At 43.3% G+C, this 18,847-nt stretch overlaps 1 protein-coding gene across 1 annotated transcript in view; it reads right to left on the bottom strand.

The window, feature by feature from the left end:
* Positions 1–1,104: 1,104 nt before the first annotated feature.
* The window catches only part of LOC141116714 (ribonuclease inhibitor-like), an 82,610-nt gene continuing 64,867 nt past the window's right edge, over positions 1,105–18,847 (bottom strand). Inside the window, exons 5-6 of the mRNA XM_073609107.1 lie at positions 18,427–18,591; positions 1,105–3,437 (exon numbers count right to left, since the gene is read on the bottom strand). Coding sequence (XP_073465208.1) covers positions 3,353–3,437; positions 18,427–18,591 — 250 coding nt within the window. The 3' untranslated portion in view covers positions 1,105–3,352. The remainder of the gene's footprint in view (positions 3,438–18,426; positions 18,592–18,847) is intronic.

Raw genomic sequence — 18,847 nt, forward strand, 5'->3', positions numbered from 1 at the left:
TCCCCATGACTTGACCAACCTTCAAACGCTTGTGTGACATGACCTGTAAAGCCTTTTAAAGTGTCGCCTATGGATAGTAAAATGTAATTCGTTTGACGTCGTTGCACGGGTGTACGCAATTGTAAAGTGTGACATGTTTGGTATCTAGCTATTTGGTGTGACATCATCTTTTATACTTTACAAAAAAATTGGCTTATGTATTGTGTTTTTGTTGCATTAAAATTTTTAAAAAGTGTATTCCCCCGCCCCCCCCCAAAAAAAATCGCATTTAAAAAGATGCTGCGCAAATACCGTGTGACATAAAAAAATGGCAAAACCCACATTTTTATTCTTTAGGGCTTCTGCTTTAAAATATATATATATATATATCAATCATCTTTGGGGGTTCTAAGTAACTTCCTAGCAAAGAAATGCAGATTTTTACATGCAAACAAAAGTGTCAGAAAAAGGCCTGGAGCTCGAATGGAGCTGAATTCAGGTATGGCTTTTATAGAATCGCCCCTACTGTCCCTGTTCCTTTAAAGGATATGCAGTTGTTTTAAATAGTTGTTCCTTTTAGAGTTTTAATTGATTGTTGCTTACTAAAACATACAGTAAAGCATGACAATTCTTCCCTTTTTCACGCCTACAGGTGTGATGGCACACTCTTAACATGTAGGGTAGCCCAATTATTTCCATGGAGTGCCCTGTGTGCGAAAAAAAAACAAGAAAAAAGTCCCTGACCCTTTTCCAAAATCATACCGCACCGAACCTCAGGTCAAGTGCTTAAATAGTGAATATACATACATTTAAAAGTTCATATTCAAAAATAAAATGCAAGTGCATCCACAATAACTGTGAGTAGTTGAGATGGATAAATGTGCCCAACACAAATGATGTCTGGGAGCCAGTCACAGCCACCCCAAATGTGTTCTCCCTGCCACTACCAAGAAGTCAACACACTGACCAGAGCCACATAATAATAATAGGTCTCAAAAGCATAATTAGAAAAACAGCACTGTGGATCACCTCTCCAACCACTAGGGGTCTCTAGGGAGCAGAAATCTCTTTAATGATACCCCTCTATGATGCCAAAAGATGAAAATGCCATAGAAAGAAGAGGCATCATTGTGCAACATGTTTATTCAAACTGTATAAAAACAACAGCACAGAAGGCCACTCACATAATATAGCGCCTTGGTGGGCACTAAATCTATTCATTGGTAGGTGAGGATACTTGCAACTTGCAGCTCCCTGACGAAACACACTGAGGTGGGGTTATTGTACGTATATCTCTCCATGATGCCAAAAGATGACATCCCTTCCAGATAAAAGGAGTTGAGGCAGGGTTATTGTGCGTATATCCCTCCATGATGCCAAAAGATGATGTCCCTTCTGGACGAAACACGTTGAGGTGGGATTATTAGACATATATGTCACATCTGGGAATGTCACATCCTGTTACTGGAATGCATCTCGGTTCCGGGATCAGAACAGCTGCTATAAAGAGTTTATTGGCAACTGGTCTTATTTAATGAAAGTTAAGGGGAAATAGTGCTTTAAAGCACTAAAGAAAGGATGGTTTTACCACTACCTGGATAACAATCAATGGAAAGAAGAAAGGTTTTACTTAAAGGTATGAATGCACCTTCACAATGATCTATTAATATTTCTGCCCCGAGTTTTGCTTTAATGTCCTCCACTTTGTACATATTCCTTCTGTAACTCGATATACCTGGATGTGGCACTTTTATTTAGGCCAGTCTACACAATAAATGTTCCCTGATCATGATGTTCTCTCTCATACATGAGTAATAAGTCACTATTGTGGCTTCTAAGAACAGCTCATGACATGGGACCTGGAGAGGACCCCTTAATCTGAAATGTATTTTATTTCTTACAACATTATAAATACATAATTCTTTCTGTGTCACATCGTAATAAGACAACATGATATACTGTAAGCTTGAATTTGAGGTTTACATTTTTTGTAACTGACGATTGTACTTCTAGCCAAGGAAAAAGAAAGCTTATTTTGTACATTTCTGCAATACAATCACATTTCCCATATTTTATCCCTTTAAACTGACTGAATATACAGAATGATAACTGTTGATGTGATTTAAAAAAGTATGTTCTTAACTTCCTCAGTGGCATGACAACACAATGCTTTTCAAAGAACATGTAAGAGAAGTTCATTGTACATGTCTCTTTTACAACCATGACAGTAAATAATTTATACAATTCAATTCTTGACCTTTTAGAAAAAAATGTTCTTTAAGTGCACTCTGTTCAGGCGCCAGACACAGTGCACTATGGGAAGCGCCATGTCTATGCAATCACGAGATTGCAGACGGGGCGCTTCATTTGCAGGCTTTTGAGTTGGCTTATGGTGCAGTCCATCACGCCGGACAACTTCCGCCCACCCGTAGTATCACTTAACTCAGAGGTGCTTTGTTCTCCGAGTTAAGACATCACTTCCGGTTTCCCTGTGCCAGTGGTAAACCGGAAGTGATGTCAGAAGCATCGTGGAACGCACGGCCCAAGTGGAGCTGGCAAGTGAGGCTCTAATAGGCTGCAAAATAGGTGAACTGCGAGTACCATGCTTGGCGCTCGCAGTCCACTCAGCTGTGTTAGGAAAGCGAATGACTATTCGCTTTCCTAACACTGAACCTCCTCTCCGCCAATGAGGTGCTCGGGTCTGTTACCTGTCACCTGATTGGCTGAAACGACAGGTGCCGCTATTGGACGCCTATCAGTAGGAGAAGACGGGAGATGAGGCAGGAGACGCATGAAGGACCCCGCTTGTCGCCATCACCCGCTGCCCCACAGACACAGGGTAAGTGCTGGCAAGCGGGCGGGGGGCACACTGGCAGCGTTTAATGGGCATATTGGCAGCGTTTGGGCACACTGGAAGCATATGGGCAGATGGGCACACTAGCATCATATGATGGGCAGTTGGGCACACTGACAGCATTTGATGGGCAGTTGAGCCCACTGGCAGCGTTTGTTTGGCAAACTGGCAGCATATGATGGGCAGTTGGGCACGCTGGCAGCATTTAATGGGCACACTGGCAGCATATGATGGGCACACTGGCAGTGATTGATGGGCACAGTGGCTGCATTTGATGGCACAGTGGCTGCATTTGATGGCACAGTGCTTGCCTTTGATGGCACAGTGGCTGCAATTGATGTTTTTTTTTTTTTTTTTTTTCAGTTTGTTTGCACCCCCCAACAAGTTTGAGCACCAGCCGCCACTGTCTGTGGTGTTTCCTTCTCCTCTTGGGTTGGTCTGTTTATTTCTTAATCTCATTGTTCTTCTCATCCAGAGTCCCAGCTCCATTCACAGCAGCAGCACTTTTTCCTGCAGTCCTCATGTGACAACCAGTACTGGCCGGAGCTTTTCCAGGTTTTTTAGTTCTATTTTTGCTTCCTCTGACATGGAACTTCCCAAGATCCTAGAATAGAGGTTATAAACAGACATCAGATCACAGGAGATTGTTCTCATGATATTTCCCAGCAGCCTCCAGAACACCTATTACACCAACTTGTCACCTTCTTGCATGAACTATGGAGGCTGATGGAGATATTACATTATAAAACAGGGAATAGCCACCCTCATTGGTCATTTGTAAGATCTATTCTATGAGGTCCCACAGCCACCAATCACATTCAGACTTCACTTTTCCAGCTGCCATTCTCTAGGCAGGGATGACTTTGAATGGTGGCTATGAGATAACAAAGGTGAATATTATGTAGCACCCTTTGAGATGGGTGCAAGAATTCATTAGATTTAGTGCTGGCTCACTCTGTTCAGTGGAGCTTGGTGTGTTTTTGTTGTTAGGTAAATTCAGCTTGCCTCACTGTAACCAGTGCTGCTGTAATTGTTGTGTAAATTTACTTGTGCTCACTGTAGTCAGTGCAGCTGCATGTGATTAGTTACGTCTGATCAATGTTTCAACTGCTGTTGGTTTTGACTGTTTCCTCTATTTTTTTTTTTTATCACAACATACAAAGCAACCCACAACACTGCCCCAAACTGTTTCCTCTGCTTTCCAGAGAACTGAAAAGAAATAAACGGCGCCTCTAAGTGCAGAAGTAAAACTTTATATTTCCCAAAAGGGTTAAAAACACTTACAAAAGGGTGGATGGGTAGGAGCACATCATATTAGTAATATGGCAGATGGTCCGGCGTTCTGGTAGACCCAAGGAGAGTCTCAGGGATATCCAGAGGTGTAATTCTATGGTAGCATATTCTGAAGTGGCCGGCAGATGGAAGCCACGACTCTCCTGGATACTGGGAAGACAGCTAGGCTGTCTGAGACCGCATGGAAGCCGAATCCAGGAAGTGACCTCAGCAGGAACCAGAACGCCGGACCACCTGTCATATTACTAATATGATGTTCTCCTACCCATCCACCCTTTTGTAAGTGTTTAACTCTTTTGGGAAATATAAAGTTTTACTTCTGCACTTAGAGGTGCCTTTTTTTCTTTTCATTTTACTTCCAGAGTTTGCTTCTCTCTTCAAGTGCTGCTGGAAGTGCATGAAGACCCTCTTCTATTTATACGTAGACTGATATCTGCTTGGTCTGTTACTCAGAGCGCCCTTATCAACACTTTTATCTGGTTCCAGAGAACTGGAGAACTCTTTGGAACATAGTTGTGAAGCAATGCAAATAGCAGCATAACTATTTATACAGCCCTTGCCAATCCCAGGGAGTATGGCCCTTAAAGGGGTTGTAAACCCTTGTGTTTTTTCACCGTAATGCATACTATGCATTAAGGTGAAAAAACTTCTATCACTGAGAAGCCCCCCCCATTTTACTCACTTGAGCCTATTCGTTCCCTCGACATAGACAAGCTTTACCTCTCTGGCTGGGGTTCTCGGCTCTTGATTGGATAGATTGATAGCAGCGCAGCCATTGGCTCCCGCTGCTGTTAATCAAATCCAATGACATGGGTGGATGAGGGCGGGGCCAAGTCCAGCATTCTGTGTCTATGGATGCAAATGCTGGACTCGGGAGCATGCCCGCAAGGTAACCCCAAGGGAGAGTGCCTCTCCTAGGGGGTTTACCGATGTGAGGAGGAGCCACGAGCGCCGTTGGGGGACCCCAGAAGATGATGATCGGGGCCACACTGTGCAAAATGAACTGCACAGTGGAGGTAAGTATGATATTTTTTTTTTTTTTTAAACGAGGGTTTACAACCCCTTTAGGGCTGCTGGGAGTCTGTATAAATACTCGGGCACTGAGCTGCTGAGGGTCTTTGCCTGCAGCGGGGGTGTCTTCTGAAGATCCCTCTGTGCTAGAGAGTCAGCTGTGTGTGTTTGACCAAAGGGGACATCAGCTGGTGTCCTGAAGAGCTCAGTCTATCCAGTTATCCAGTTATTTGTGAAGGGACTCTGCTCTTGGTGCTCTAAAGAAAGAAGCTAGTGTGCCTTAACTGCTTCTATTACAAGCCAAGTCCACAGTTTGCTATTGCAAGGACCTCTGCTTTAGCTTTTCAGAAAGGAGTCTATTGTCCTTAACCTGTACATAGTTCTCATTTTTGGAGTATCCCACTAAATTCCCTCAACCCTATCCCAGGTTTTCCAAAAATAAAAACAACAAAAAGAATGCCCTTAGACTGGTTATTGAGGGAAAGAGTGACTGTGAATGTGTGCTTGGCTGCGGGGCAATTACTTGGAAAAAGAACATTGTCAAATTTTCAGCGGCTTCTTCGGGGTAGTGCTACAATTACTTATGGCTATAGAAAGTATTATGAAAGAGTTAATTTAGATAAGAGCACATGTCACCATCTAAACATGGAGAAGGGATCTGAGTTTGTGTTACAGCAGCCTAGGTGTGTATATATCCTGGACACACAGTCTAGCACAGCATGCAGTGCATTAAGAACCGTTATGAGTTCAGGGATTAGAGCAAAATTCTACTTTCATGTTGTGAGTGCTCCCTGTCTGCTGGTCACCTCTTTCCACATCTTCCTGGATTCCCAGCATGTTTTTTAGCTTCTCCTCTGCTGTTTACTTTCCATTTCTAAGAACTACATATCCCATGGTACCTTGCTGTCTACAAGCAGTGATTTCTGTACTGACTCCACCTCCTGGAACTCCTTCTCTCAGTAAAAGGAGTAAAAGGAATAGGCTAGAAATAATTAAAATAAAATGTGGAAATGATTTTACAATTTGACCATACACACACTTTAAATTCACTTCAATATTGCGAGAGAAAAAATTATGTTGTAATGAATATTCTGGTAACAGGGTCTTTTTAAGGACTTTTCAGTAAAGGTCATCATATACAGAACATTGCAGTTTGTATATGCATATTCATTGCATATGAAATCCTTTGTCGAGGTGCTATCGTAAAACTTTGTTCTATAGTGTCATGTTGCACTATTAATATATGAGCGGACCTTGGTTTTTATGTATGTAATCATTTTTTTTTTTTGGGGGGGGGGGGGGGGGGTAGTGGGTACATGTTTATGACAGGTATCCTTTTATAGCCACAGCGATTCAGAAGTTCTCCCCTTGCCTGCAACCTTCTGGGACACGTCATAGGTCCCAGAAGGCTGCAGGGCCAGCCGGCTGTGAAGCCTTTATCTCCTGCATCATGTGAGTGGCTCAGGTTTAGCCATTTTTTTACATACAGTATCTCACAAAATACCTTGTTCTGTAACAACACTGAAGAAATTACACTTTTCTACAATGTAAAGTAGTGAGTGTACAGCTTGTATAACGGGGTAAATTTGCTGTCCCCTCCAAATAACTCAACACACAGCCATTAATGTCTATACCGCTGGCAACAAAAGTGAGTACACCTCTAAGTGAAAATTTCCAAATTGGGCCAAATTAGCCATTTTCCCTTCCCGGTGTCATGTGACTCATTAGTGCTACAAGGTCTCAGGTGTGAATGGGGAGCAGCTGTGTTAAATTTTATGTTATTGCTCTCACTCTCTCATACTGACCACTGGAAATTCAACATGGCACCTCATGGCAAAGAACTCTCTGAGGATCTGAAAACAAGAATTGTTGCTCTACATAGAGATGGCCTAGGCTTTAAGAAGATTGCCAAGACTCTGCAGCATGGTAGCCAAGACTCTGCAGCATGGTAGCCAAGACCATACAGCGGTTTAACAGGACAATTAAAACTCAGAACACCCCTCACCATGGTTGACCAAAGAAGTTAAGTGCCACGTGCTCAGCGTCATATCCAGAGGTTGTCTTTGGGTAAAAGATGTATGAGTGCTGCCAGCATTGCTGCAGAGGTTGAAGGGGTGGGGGGGTCAGCCTGTCCGTGCTCAGACCATACGCCGCACACTGCATCAAATTGGTCTGCATGGCTGTCGTCCCAGAAGGAAGCCTCTTCTAAAGATGATGCACAAGAAAGCCCACAACAGTTTGTTGAAGACAAGCAGACTAATCACATGGATTACTGGAACCATGTTCTGTGGTCTGATAAGACCAAGATAAACTTATTTGGTTCAGATGGTGTCAAGTGTGTGTGGTGGCAACCAGGGGAGGAGTATAAAGACAAGTGTGTCTTGCCTACAGTCAAGCATGGTGGTGAGAGCGTCATGCTCTGGGGCTGCATGAGTGCTGCCGGCACTGGGGAGCTACAGTTCATTGAGGGGACCATGAATGCCAACATGTACTGTGACATACTGAAGCAGAGCATGATCCCCTCCCTTCAGAGACTGGGCCGCAGGGCAGTATTCCAACAGGATAGCGACCCCAAACACACCTCCAAGACGACCACTGCCTTGCTAAAGAAGTTGAGAGTAAAGGTGATGGACTGGCCAATCATGTCTCCAGACCTAAACCCTATTGAGCATCTGTGGGGCATTCTCAAACGGAAGGTGGAGGAGTGCTAGGTCTCTAACATCCACCAGCTCTATGATGTCTTAATGGAGGAGTGGAAGAGGACTTCAGGGGAAACCTGTGAAGCTCTGGTGAAATCCATGCCCAAGAGGGTTAAGGCAGTGCTGGAAAATATTGGTGGCCACATAAAATATTGACACTTTGGGCCCAATTTGGACATTTTTTACTTAGGGGTGTACTCACTTTTGTTGCCAGCGGTTTAGACATTAATGGCTGTGTGTTGAATTATTTTGAGGGGAAAGCAAATATACACTTTTATACAAGCTGTACACTCACTACTTTACATTGTTGCAAAGTGAAATTTCTTCAGTGTTGTCACATGAAAAGATATAATAAAATATTTACAAAAATGTGAGGGATGTACTCACTTTTGTGAGATAATGTAAATGGTCCCTTTTTAATACCACACTTTTTTTTAAGATATATTTATTGAATTTTGAGTTCACAAAGAGACAAAAAAATATATTACAAGTGTATAATAAAAAGAAAAAAAAGAAAAAATATTTTTGTACAAACAAAAAAAATAAAGTCAGTACCAGAACATTCACATGTCTCATGTTGTTTGTAACACTGGTGCCAACCAGAAAACGCAATAACAGCAAATACAATATTAGTCAGAACAAAGTGTATAACAATGTCAAGTATAGAGTTATTATGACTGTATAGAAGCCAAAGTCAAAGGACTAGTAATCCACTTGCCCCAAATTTTATGGAACACTTTTGGTTTCTTCCGAAGGTCAAAGGTAAGTTTATATAAGGGTAGGGAGTCATTAACAAATTTCAACCAATGCATCAGAGTAGGTGATGTGGATCCCTTCTAGAATAACAGAAGTGCTTTGTTGGCATAAAAATACAGTATATGTAGCAATCTCTTAGCATGGGAGGATAGCATTAGGTCCCCAAAATCTCTGAACTGCTGAGCAGGACCAGAAGCAGTGTAGAAAGGCAGCAGCCTGTCCACAGCCTCGGAAGCACTCTGCGGAGGGACGCAAGCCCATCTTATATAGTCTAGTGCAGAGGTATCAGACTGGAGCTGTTGCAGAACTACAAGTCCCATTATGCCTCTGCCTGTGGGAGTCATGCTTGTAACTGTCAGCCCTGCAATGCCTTATGGGACCTGTAGTTCCGCAACAGCTGGAGGGCTGCCAGTTTGACACCTGTTGTCTAGTGGGAGTAAGGTGGGATTGATGGAGAGCTTTTAATTGTGTAATTCTACCCTTAGATGAGATAACGGAGGTTTTAGAGGTTTTAAAGGTGTCACTGAACTCAGACCACTCCGCCTCTGTCAAAGGTATATCCAGGGATGCCCATTTCATTTGCGCAGCCTTAAATCTTGGATTAGATTCTGTTATAAGGGCCAAGTAATACGTTTAGTGGGGTCCGGCCGTCTCAACAATTTCTCCAGGGGCGGTACTTGGATAGGATTACCTAGGGAGCTAAATTGTGCTCGCACCGCATGGCAAACTTGGTAATAATAGAATATATAGTGGGGGACAAATTAAAGTCCTGTCGTATTTGGTAGAAGGACTTAAAGCCTTGCGAATCAAACAGGTGATATAGGTATTTAACCCCTTTTGAGGACCATCTCTGTGGGTCAGGCAGGGAGTACAGTTTGGGTAGAGTAGGATTAAACCATAAGGGGTTATTAGGGGATGATGACCATACATCAGTGGAAATCCGCATCACAATCATTTTAAAAAGGGAAAGGGATGTATGTAAAATTAAGGTGGCCGGCATGCGGAGACTGTAAATAATATTGTGAAGGGCGTGGTGGTACATGTATTAGCCGAGATAGGATGTAGTCAGTCATGGACATGAACCAGCTGGAAGGCTAAATACTATAAGTAGAAGTTAGGGAATGCTAGACCTGCTAAGTGAGTGAGTAGTCTGAGAGTCTCAAGCGCTATTCTAGGGGGGCGGCCGTGCCATAGGAACGCTGTACAAATAGCATAAATACGTTTAAAAATTAAAATGAATTTTGAATGGGGAGTTGGCCAGAACATAACAGTTTAGGGAGGTATATAATTTTTATAATATTTGCTTTGCCCATCAAGTCCAAGGGCAAATCCATCCACTGCTTATTTTGAAGCTGTATTTGGGACAGTAAAGGACACAGGTTATTAGTAATGTAGACTGATAGAGGTACTTGGACCGTTTTACCTAAATATCTAAAGGAGGAAATGACTTGCAGTCTGGAGTCTGGGTGAATCAGACATATAGCTGCTTGGTCTAATGGAAACAGAATGGATTCGTCCCAATTCACCCGGAAGCCAGAATAGTCACCAAATGTGGAATGTGGTAACTTCCTGTAACAGGGAACTCACGGAGTCGTGAGGATCAGCTAAATATACTAATGTGTCATCTGCATAATGAGAGATGCGCTCCTCCATGGTACCTATAGGGAGACCTCTGATTAAAGTGGAAGTACGAATACGCATGGCCAGGGGTTCCATGGCCAGGGCAAAGAGGAGTGGGGACAAAGAACACCCCTGTCTTGTACCCTGATGGATTGGGAAGGGGACATGAGAATTTACACTAATACGAGCTAAAGGGGCGGTATAGAGGAGATGGATCTATGCTATCACCTGCGGGGGCCAAAGCCAAAGAGATTCAAGACTTGAAACAGATAGGACCATTCAACACTGTCAAAAGCTTTACATGTGTCTAGAGAAGCAATAACATGGGTAAGGGGACAGTCATGTGGGTATTGCAAGTTGTGGAACAGTCTGTGAATGATCATCCTGGTAGAACGGCCAGGTAAAAAGCCCCCCTGGTCACTCTTGACCAACTTCGCAACCACTTTATTCCGATTATAAGCCAGAGCCTTTGCTAGGATCTTCACATACACACTAATAAGGGATATTGGCCTATAGGAATCACTTTTAAGTGGGTCTTTATGAGGTTTCAACAAAAGAAAAATCAAAGCCTCTTGCATAGAGGGTAGCAGGATCCCAGGTTCTAAAGCCTTGTTAAACGTACGAAGAAGAAATGGACATAATAACTGATGAATTCAGCCGCAAGGGGTCTTATGAACAGTTGCGAGATGGCCAGAGCGAGTTCTTCAATGGAAAGGGGTGCTCTTCTCTTTCACGATTAGACAGGGAGGGAAGAGATACCTGAGCCAAATAGGCGTTCAACTGACATTCTGAGTATTGGACTTTGGTGGCATACAGGTCAGTGTAAAAGGATAGGAAAGCTTCTACTATCTCCTGCAAAGCATCAGCAATGCATCCCAGTGGTGTCGAAATTCGGGGGATAAAGATAGGTGTATAATCAGGCCTGGCTAAGTAAACAACCAGCTTTGTTACCATGCTCATACATTTTTTGGGTAGTGTAGGGCATTTTTTTTTTTAGTGAGATCTAGCAGCTGAAGCTCATATTCTCTACATGTGTGCAACCATGTATCCTGTGTACAAGGGGCAGGGGCAGCAGCATAAGCGGACTCTGCCTCTAGCATAGCATTTTCCAGCTCTTCGGTGCATTGCAAGGCATTTTTACGAAGTGCACCAGTGGTGGACATAAAAGTGTCCCGCAGGGCCTCCCACTCCGTAGAGGGATCAACGGTATCTAAGTTAGCATTTCAGTAACCTGCAATACCTTTTGTACATTCCCCCAGTACCACCTCATCCTCCAACCAGTGCGAGTTCAACCTCCACATAGTGGGGCTCGTACGGGGGAGGAGAAGGAGAAGGCTCACTGTAAGGGGTGCATGATCAGATATCCCTCTAGGTAGGTATGACACTTCAGATACAAGAGGCAGTGCAACGGTTGAGGCAAAAGTCATATCAATGCGAGACATGGTGTGGAAGGAGTCGGAGTGACAGGAAAATTGAGGAGCATCCAGATACTTTCACTGCCATATCTCAGTGAGGCTATACACATGTGTCCTTGATATTTCATTTAGAGGCTCTTTTCCTTCTTTGCTTTTTACAATTACACAATGAAGCCTTTAAGATACTGCAGAGGATACAGCAGTGAAAAACTGGCCAGCAGTACAATAATAAACAATACAGAGGTGTGCTGTGAAAAAAGGCAGCTTTAAGAACAGACTGTCAGTAACAAGTGAATTCTCCACTGTGAAAACCCCAAACTTAAAAAAGGCCCTATCAACAGCTAAAATGAAAAAATCCACAAAATAAATAAAGACTCCAATTTATCAGCCCTAAAAAAAGGCCCTTAAGCCTTCGTTCACACCGGGCCGATTTGACATGCGGTTTAACATGTTAAACCGCATGCCAAATCGGAGCCTATTGCCGGCAATGGCACCGTCCGATGCCATCTTTGTGCCGCACCGATTCCCATGAGTAGTTCCTGCACTACTTTTGGCGACTTCAGGGGCAATTTCAATAGACATCTGTGCATGAACCCACGCAGATGTCTCTCAAATCGCTGATTTGAAATTGTGCGCTTTCAGCTGAACTTGCACGATTTCAAACCCGCATTCAGTGTGAACCTGGGCAAAGGGAAGCTTTGCAGCAAAAAAAAAAAGTTTAAACTAGATCAAAGGCCTGCCAATATAAAATAACAAATAACATACCCCCACATAAATGAAAACCCCAAAATACCATCAAATGAGACAAATGGGAATCCTTGCAGCTAAAAGGTTTGCTATTGACAGGACAGCAGCTAAAAAGTGATTGCTGTCAAGAAATTTTAAGAAATCTTTGAACTAGCTAAAACGTGATATTTGACCCTAAATCAACCACAAAATAGAAAGACAAAAATGATCCCAATAAGAAGGAAAAAAAGGCTGCAAAGGTCTTCATTGCCCAAAGAGCTAGCAAGCAGAATTAAAGTATAGTTTCCTAAGTGATCCTAATCTCTCCTTATGTAGTTTGCCAGCATTTACTATGCTTTCCCTGCATCATCTTCTATTTTACTGACACAATGGCTGCTTTGCACCCCTTTTAATATTGAGGACATCTCCCCGATGAAGTTATTCTGATGTTACACGTAGTGCGGAGTGCTGGGTGGTTTGGTGTCTTAAGAGTGGATGATCCGTACCTCACAGTGGACCACTATATATGGCACTTGTGGAGCTGACAGTTGGATCAGCCCAGTGTGGTGAACCACGAGAGTAACCTCACCCTGTCACTATCAAAGCCTTTTACTTTTTTTTGTTGCAAGTGTGTTTTTATGACACAGTGAGTGTGGATTTCATACAGTATATATTTTAATGGCTGGAAATGAAATATTTTCTCCTTGAGTGGACCAATGTGAACCAGTCCTTCATTGCAGCTGAACCCACCACTGATCCCGCTCTGCATGAGACAGAAGAGTATGGGGACATCTTGAATGTTCTCATGGAGTTATGGGATGAGGACCCCTCCATCACCCAAATCCTTTGAGGATATTTTAGTCCTTATATAGTATATATCAACTTCAGGTCTCAATCCATTTTTTTTCCCGGTGCAATCTAAGGGCCCTTGTGTGGAGACGTTTTATCAGGTGGTTTATAAGGACCTTATAAAACTTTGCAGGCGTAATCTGACAGTTAAATGGTAAAGGCTAACCTGTATGATATCACAGTGAGATGTGTAGAATCTCCCACTACTGACCCCATTGTGCATGAGAATTATGCATACTCCACAAGTACCTTATAAAACTTTGCCAGGGGAGGTCTGGTAAACGTAGATCCAACCTCTCAGTGAAATACAAGCTTTAAAAGCCTTAAAGGCCAATTCCAATATTATAGTTCATCAAGTAGACAAAGGGGGCAGTAATGTTGTACAGGACAAGGGAGACTATGTGATGTCACGGCTCTTTGTCTCCATTCCAACACTTATAGGGACATTCAGGAAGATCCTCTCCCCTCCTTTCAAACTGACCTAAAGTGCTTAGTAGAGAGGGCCTTCAGAGAAGGTCTTCTAAAAAGTAAAGAAAAATCATTCCTACTGCCATTGTTATGCAACACACCATATTTTTATCACCTGCTCAAAGTTCACAAGTCTATTGAGTGCCCCTCAGGGAGACCCATTGTGGCCAGCATTAACAGTTTTTCAAGTGGCATGTCCCATTATATCAATTATTTTTTACAACCGAACCGATAGTATCCCAGGTTCCATCATACATCAGAGACTCGGGACATGTCATCAACATTCTTCGAAATTATAACTGGGAGGCTGGTTACTTGTGAGCATCCCTGGATGTATGCTCCCAGTATACGTCCATCCCCCACCAGGTTGGCCTTAGAGCCTTACAACATTTTCTATTCAAAGACTCCAATTTAAACTATAAGCAGACCCATTTTCTACTGGATGGAGTGAGGTTTTGCCTGGAACAGTTATTTTTGTTCCTTGAAAAGTTCCAACTATAAACCCAGGGCACTGCCATGGGTGACAACTTTGCCCCCTGTTATGCCAACATTACTCTGGGGCATTGGAGTTGTGTATTTGGCATAATATCCCCTTTTCTAAACAGTACTCACTTCTGTTGCCAGCGGTTTAGACATTAATGGCTGTGTGCTGAGTTATTTTGAGGGGACAGCAAATTTACACTGTTATACAAGCTGTGCACTCACTACTTTACATTGTAGCAAAGTGTCATTTCTTCAGTGTTGTCACATGAAAAGATATAATTAAATATTTACGAAAATGTGAGGGTGTACTCACTTTTGTCAGATAGTGTATGTTATAGTGCAGCCGTGAGGCGGCGTGCGCTTTGTTTCTGTCAGTTTTAATCTATATATATTTTCTGAAGGCCTATTAAGTGTTAATGTTGCATTCCTCATCAGCAGTTGACCAGATCATCCTTGGGCTGTGGGATATGCTGGGTAACTGTTAATTAATGGGTGTTGGTGCACATATATAAACATGGGCTTGCTTTTTGCCTGCCAGGATTTGACAAAGGTGCGTACCCTGAAACATGTTTTCCTGGCAACCAGCGTGATTCCCTGATATGTCCCAGTCTGAGTGTCCACCACCACAGACTTCCTGATTCCGGCTACATCACTTCCCATGACGTCTACTCCTAGCGACATGGATCTGCCTGCCTGCCTCCTTGCCATGGCCGGCGAGAACATTTGAACATGGATTCCATGGTTCTCATCGGTAAACCCCGTTCCCCAGCATGTCCTGCATGCCTGTGGTATGGGGCTGGTCATCAACTGGTAACCACCATTTATTTCAATTGTTTTTTAACCTTTTGTGGAATAAACCACGACTGTTTTAATGAATACACTGTCCTCTGTGCTTCATCACATCTAATTTCAGGAGCGCCTTGTCAGTGTTATATTCTCATAAAAGGGAAACCAGCCTTATTAGACCTTTTATAATTTAAAGGTCCAGCACACATGGCTAGAGTTTGATCTTTTAGCTATCTTGGTGATGGAACACAGAACTTTTCAGCACCCCTTTGATTCTAGAAGCTTTTTGGAAGATGGACTTCTTTATTATTATTATTACTATACAGGATTTATATAGTGCTGACAGTTCACGCATCACTTTACAACATAAGGCCAGACAGTACAATTACAATACAGTTTAATACAGTAGGAATCAGAGGGCCCTGCTCATTAGAGCTTACAGATCTTTATGAACCTTTATTGATGATTTTTGATGATTATTGATGATTTTTTTTTGATACTCGCATTATTTTATTTATTTATCTTACATTTTTTGACACTGGTCTTTCACTTTTGGGGGTACCCTATTTAAATCAAGCTTCTTATCTAGTACTGTTTTCTATTGTCAATATTTGTTTGGATTTTTCACATGAATGATTGTTTTAGATTTGTAATTGCTGATCACTCAGTTGGTTTTGGTGGTTCTCCAGAACATGATTTTTGGTATATCCAACTAAATCCTGTTGTGCATGGATGGAGACACTGATATCACATACACAGTATTATCACACAGTGTCTGGAATGTAAAAGCTAATATTATCATCTCAGCCAGTCCTGTTTAGGGATGAGCCGAACACCCCCCTGTTCGGTTCGCACCAGAACATGCGAACAGGAAAAAAGTTTGTTCGAACACGCGAACACCGTTAAAGTCTATGGGACACAAACATGAATAATCAAAAGTGCTAATTTTAAAGGCTTATATGCAAGTTATTGTCATAAAAAGTGTTTGGGGACCTGGGTCCTGCCCCAGGGGACATGGATCAATGCAAAAAAAGTTTTAAAAACGGCCGTTTTTTCAGGAGCAGTGATTTTAATAATGCTTAAAGTCAAACAATAAAAGTGTAATATCCCTTTAAATTTCGTAGCTGGGGGGTTATAGTATGCCTGTAAAGGGGCGCATGTTTCCCGTGTTTAGAACAGTCTGACAGCAAAATGACATTTCAAAGAACAAAAGTCATTTAAAACTACTCGCGGCTATTAATGAATTGCCGGTCCCGAGTCTCCCGACAATACACATAAAAGTTCATTGATAAAAACGGCATGGGAATTCCCCACAGGGGAACCCCGAACCAAGATAAAAAAAAAAAATGACGTGCGGGTCCCCTAAATTCCATACCAGATCCTTCAAGTCTGGTATGGATTTTAAGGGGAACCCTGCGCCAAAATTAAAAAAAAAAAACGACGTGGGGTCCCCCCAAAAATACATACCAGACCCTTATCCGAGCACGCAACCTGGCAGGCCGCAGGAAAAGAGGGGGGGACGAGAGAGCAGCCCCCCTCCTGAACCGTACCAGGCCACATGCCCTCAACATTGGGAGGGGGCTTTGGGGTAGCCCCCCAAAACACCTTGTCCCCATGTTGATGAGGAAAAGGGCCTCATCCCCACAACCCTGGCCGGTGGTTGTGGGGGTCTGCAGGAGGGGGGCTTATCGGAATCTGGAAGCCACCTTTAACAAGGGGACCCCCAGATCCCGGCCCCCCCGTGTGAAATGGTAAGGGGGGTACAAAAGTACCACTACCATTTCACTAAAAAAACTGTCAAAAATGTTAAAAATGACAAGAGACAGTTTTTGACAATTCCTTTATTTAAATGCTTCTTCTTTCTTCCTTCATCTTCTTCTGGTTCTTCTGTCTCTTCTGGTTCTTCCTCCGGTGTTCTCGTCCAGCATCTCCTCCGCGGCATCTTCTATCTTCTTCTCCTCGGGCCGCTCCGCACCCATGGCATGGGGGGAGGCTCCCGCTCTTCTCTTCATCTTCTTCTCTTCTTCATCTTCTTCTCTTCTTCTTCTTCTCCGGGCCGCTCCGCATCCATGCTGGCATGGAGGGACGCACACGCTGTGTGACGCGTCTCCTTTTCTGACGGTTCTTAAATAACGGGGGGCGGGGCTGATGCAGGGACATGACGGGACTTCCCTGTGGCATTCCCCGTGACGTCACAGGGAAGTTCCGTCAAGTCACCGTGCGTCAGAGGGGGGTGGGGTCACCGGGTGGCCCCGCCCCCCATTATTTAAGAACCATCAGAAGAGACGCGTCACACAGTGGGAGCCTCCCCCCATGCCATGGGTGCGGAGCGGCCAGAGGAGAAGAAGATAGAAGACGCCGCGGAGGATATGCTGGACGAGAACACCGGAGGAAGAACCAGAAGAGCCAGAAGAAGAAGAAGATGAAGGAAGATAGAAGATAGAAGAAAGAAGAAGCATTTAAATAAAGGAATTGTCAAAGACTGTCTCTTGTCATTTTTAAAATTTTTGACAGTTTTTTAGTGAAATGGTAGGGTACCCCCTTACCATTTCACACAGGGGGGGCCGGGATCTGGGGGTCCCCTTGTTAAAGGGGGCTTTCAGATTCCGATAAGCCCCCCGCCCGCAGACCCCCACAACCACTGGCCAGGGTTGTGGGGATGAGGCCCTTGTCCTCATCAACATGGGGACAAGGTGTTTTGGGGGGCTACCCCAAAGCACCCTCCCAATGTTGAGGGCATGTGGCCTGGTATGGTTCAGGAGGGGGGGCGCTCTCTCGCCCCCCCTCTTTTCCTGCGGCCTGCCAGGTTGCGTGCTCGGTAAGGGTCTGGTATAGATTTTTGGGGGGACCCCACAACGTTTTTTTTTTTTTAATTTTGGCACGGGGTTCCCCTTAATATCCATACCAGACCTGAAGGACCCCCACGTCATTTTTTTTTTAAATTTTGGTTCAGGGTTCCCCTGTGGGGAATTCCCATGCCGTTTTTATCATTGAACTTTTATATGTATTGTCGGACCGGCAATGCAATAGCCGCGAGTAGTTTTAAATGACTTTTTTTTCTTTGAAATGTCATTTTGCTGTCAGACTGTTCTAAACACGGGAAACATGCGCCCCTTTACAGGCATACTATAGACACCCCCCAGCTACAAAATTTAAAGAGATATTACACTTTTATTGTTTGACTTTAAGCATGATTAAAATCACTGCTCCTGAAAAAACGACTGTTTTTAAAACTTTTTTTGCATTGATCCATGTCCCCTGGGGCAGGACCCAGGTCCCCAAACACTTTTTATGACAATAACTTGCATATAAGCCTTTAAAATTAGCACTTTTGATTTCTCCCATAGACTTTTAAAGGGTGTTCCGCGGCATTCGAATTTGCCGCGAACACCCCAAATTGTTCGGCGAACTTGCTAACAGCCGATGTTCGAGTCGAACATGAGTTTGACTCGAACTCGAAGCTCATCCCTAGTCCTGTTATACTTACTTTAATTTCTCTACCCGGCTTGTTGTCAGAGCTTCCACCAGATCCCTGAAATGAGGACCCTCCAGATTGTTTATAGACAGGTTCAGTGTCCTCAGTGTCTGATTATTTCTTATTCCAGATGCCAGGTGGGGGCAGGAACAGTCTGTCAGCTGATTCGCGGACAATCTATAGAAGAAGACAAGAATGTTACCAGAAGAAAATTAATTTCTCCCCCAGGAATGAATGTAACTATTCTCTACATGAAAGGATTTAATTTCTCTTCATTGGAATCATATAACCAGTTTGGCTTCAGAGCAATTTTTTTTTGTCGAATACATTTACAAAGCTTAATTTTTTGCAATAAAATTACTCCAACCCATCAGGAACTCCAACCACGTCACTTCCTGTTTATTTAAACGCTTAGTAATTGGAGATTTTGACT

The sequence above is a fragment of the Aquarana catesbeiana genome, linkage group LG13 (genome assembly GCF_042186555.1).
Source record: "Aquarana catesbeiana isolate 2022-GZ linkage group LG13, ASM4218655v1, whole genome shotgun sequence".
NCBI lineage: Eukaryota > Metazoa > Chordata > Amphibia > Anura > Ranidae > Aquarana > Aquarana catesbeiana.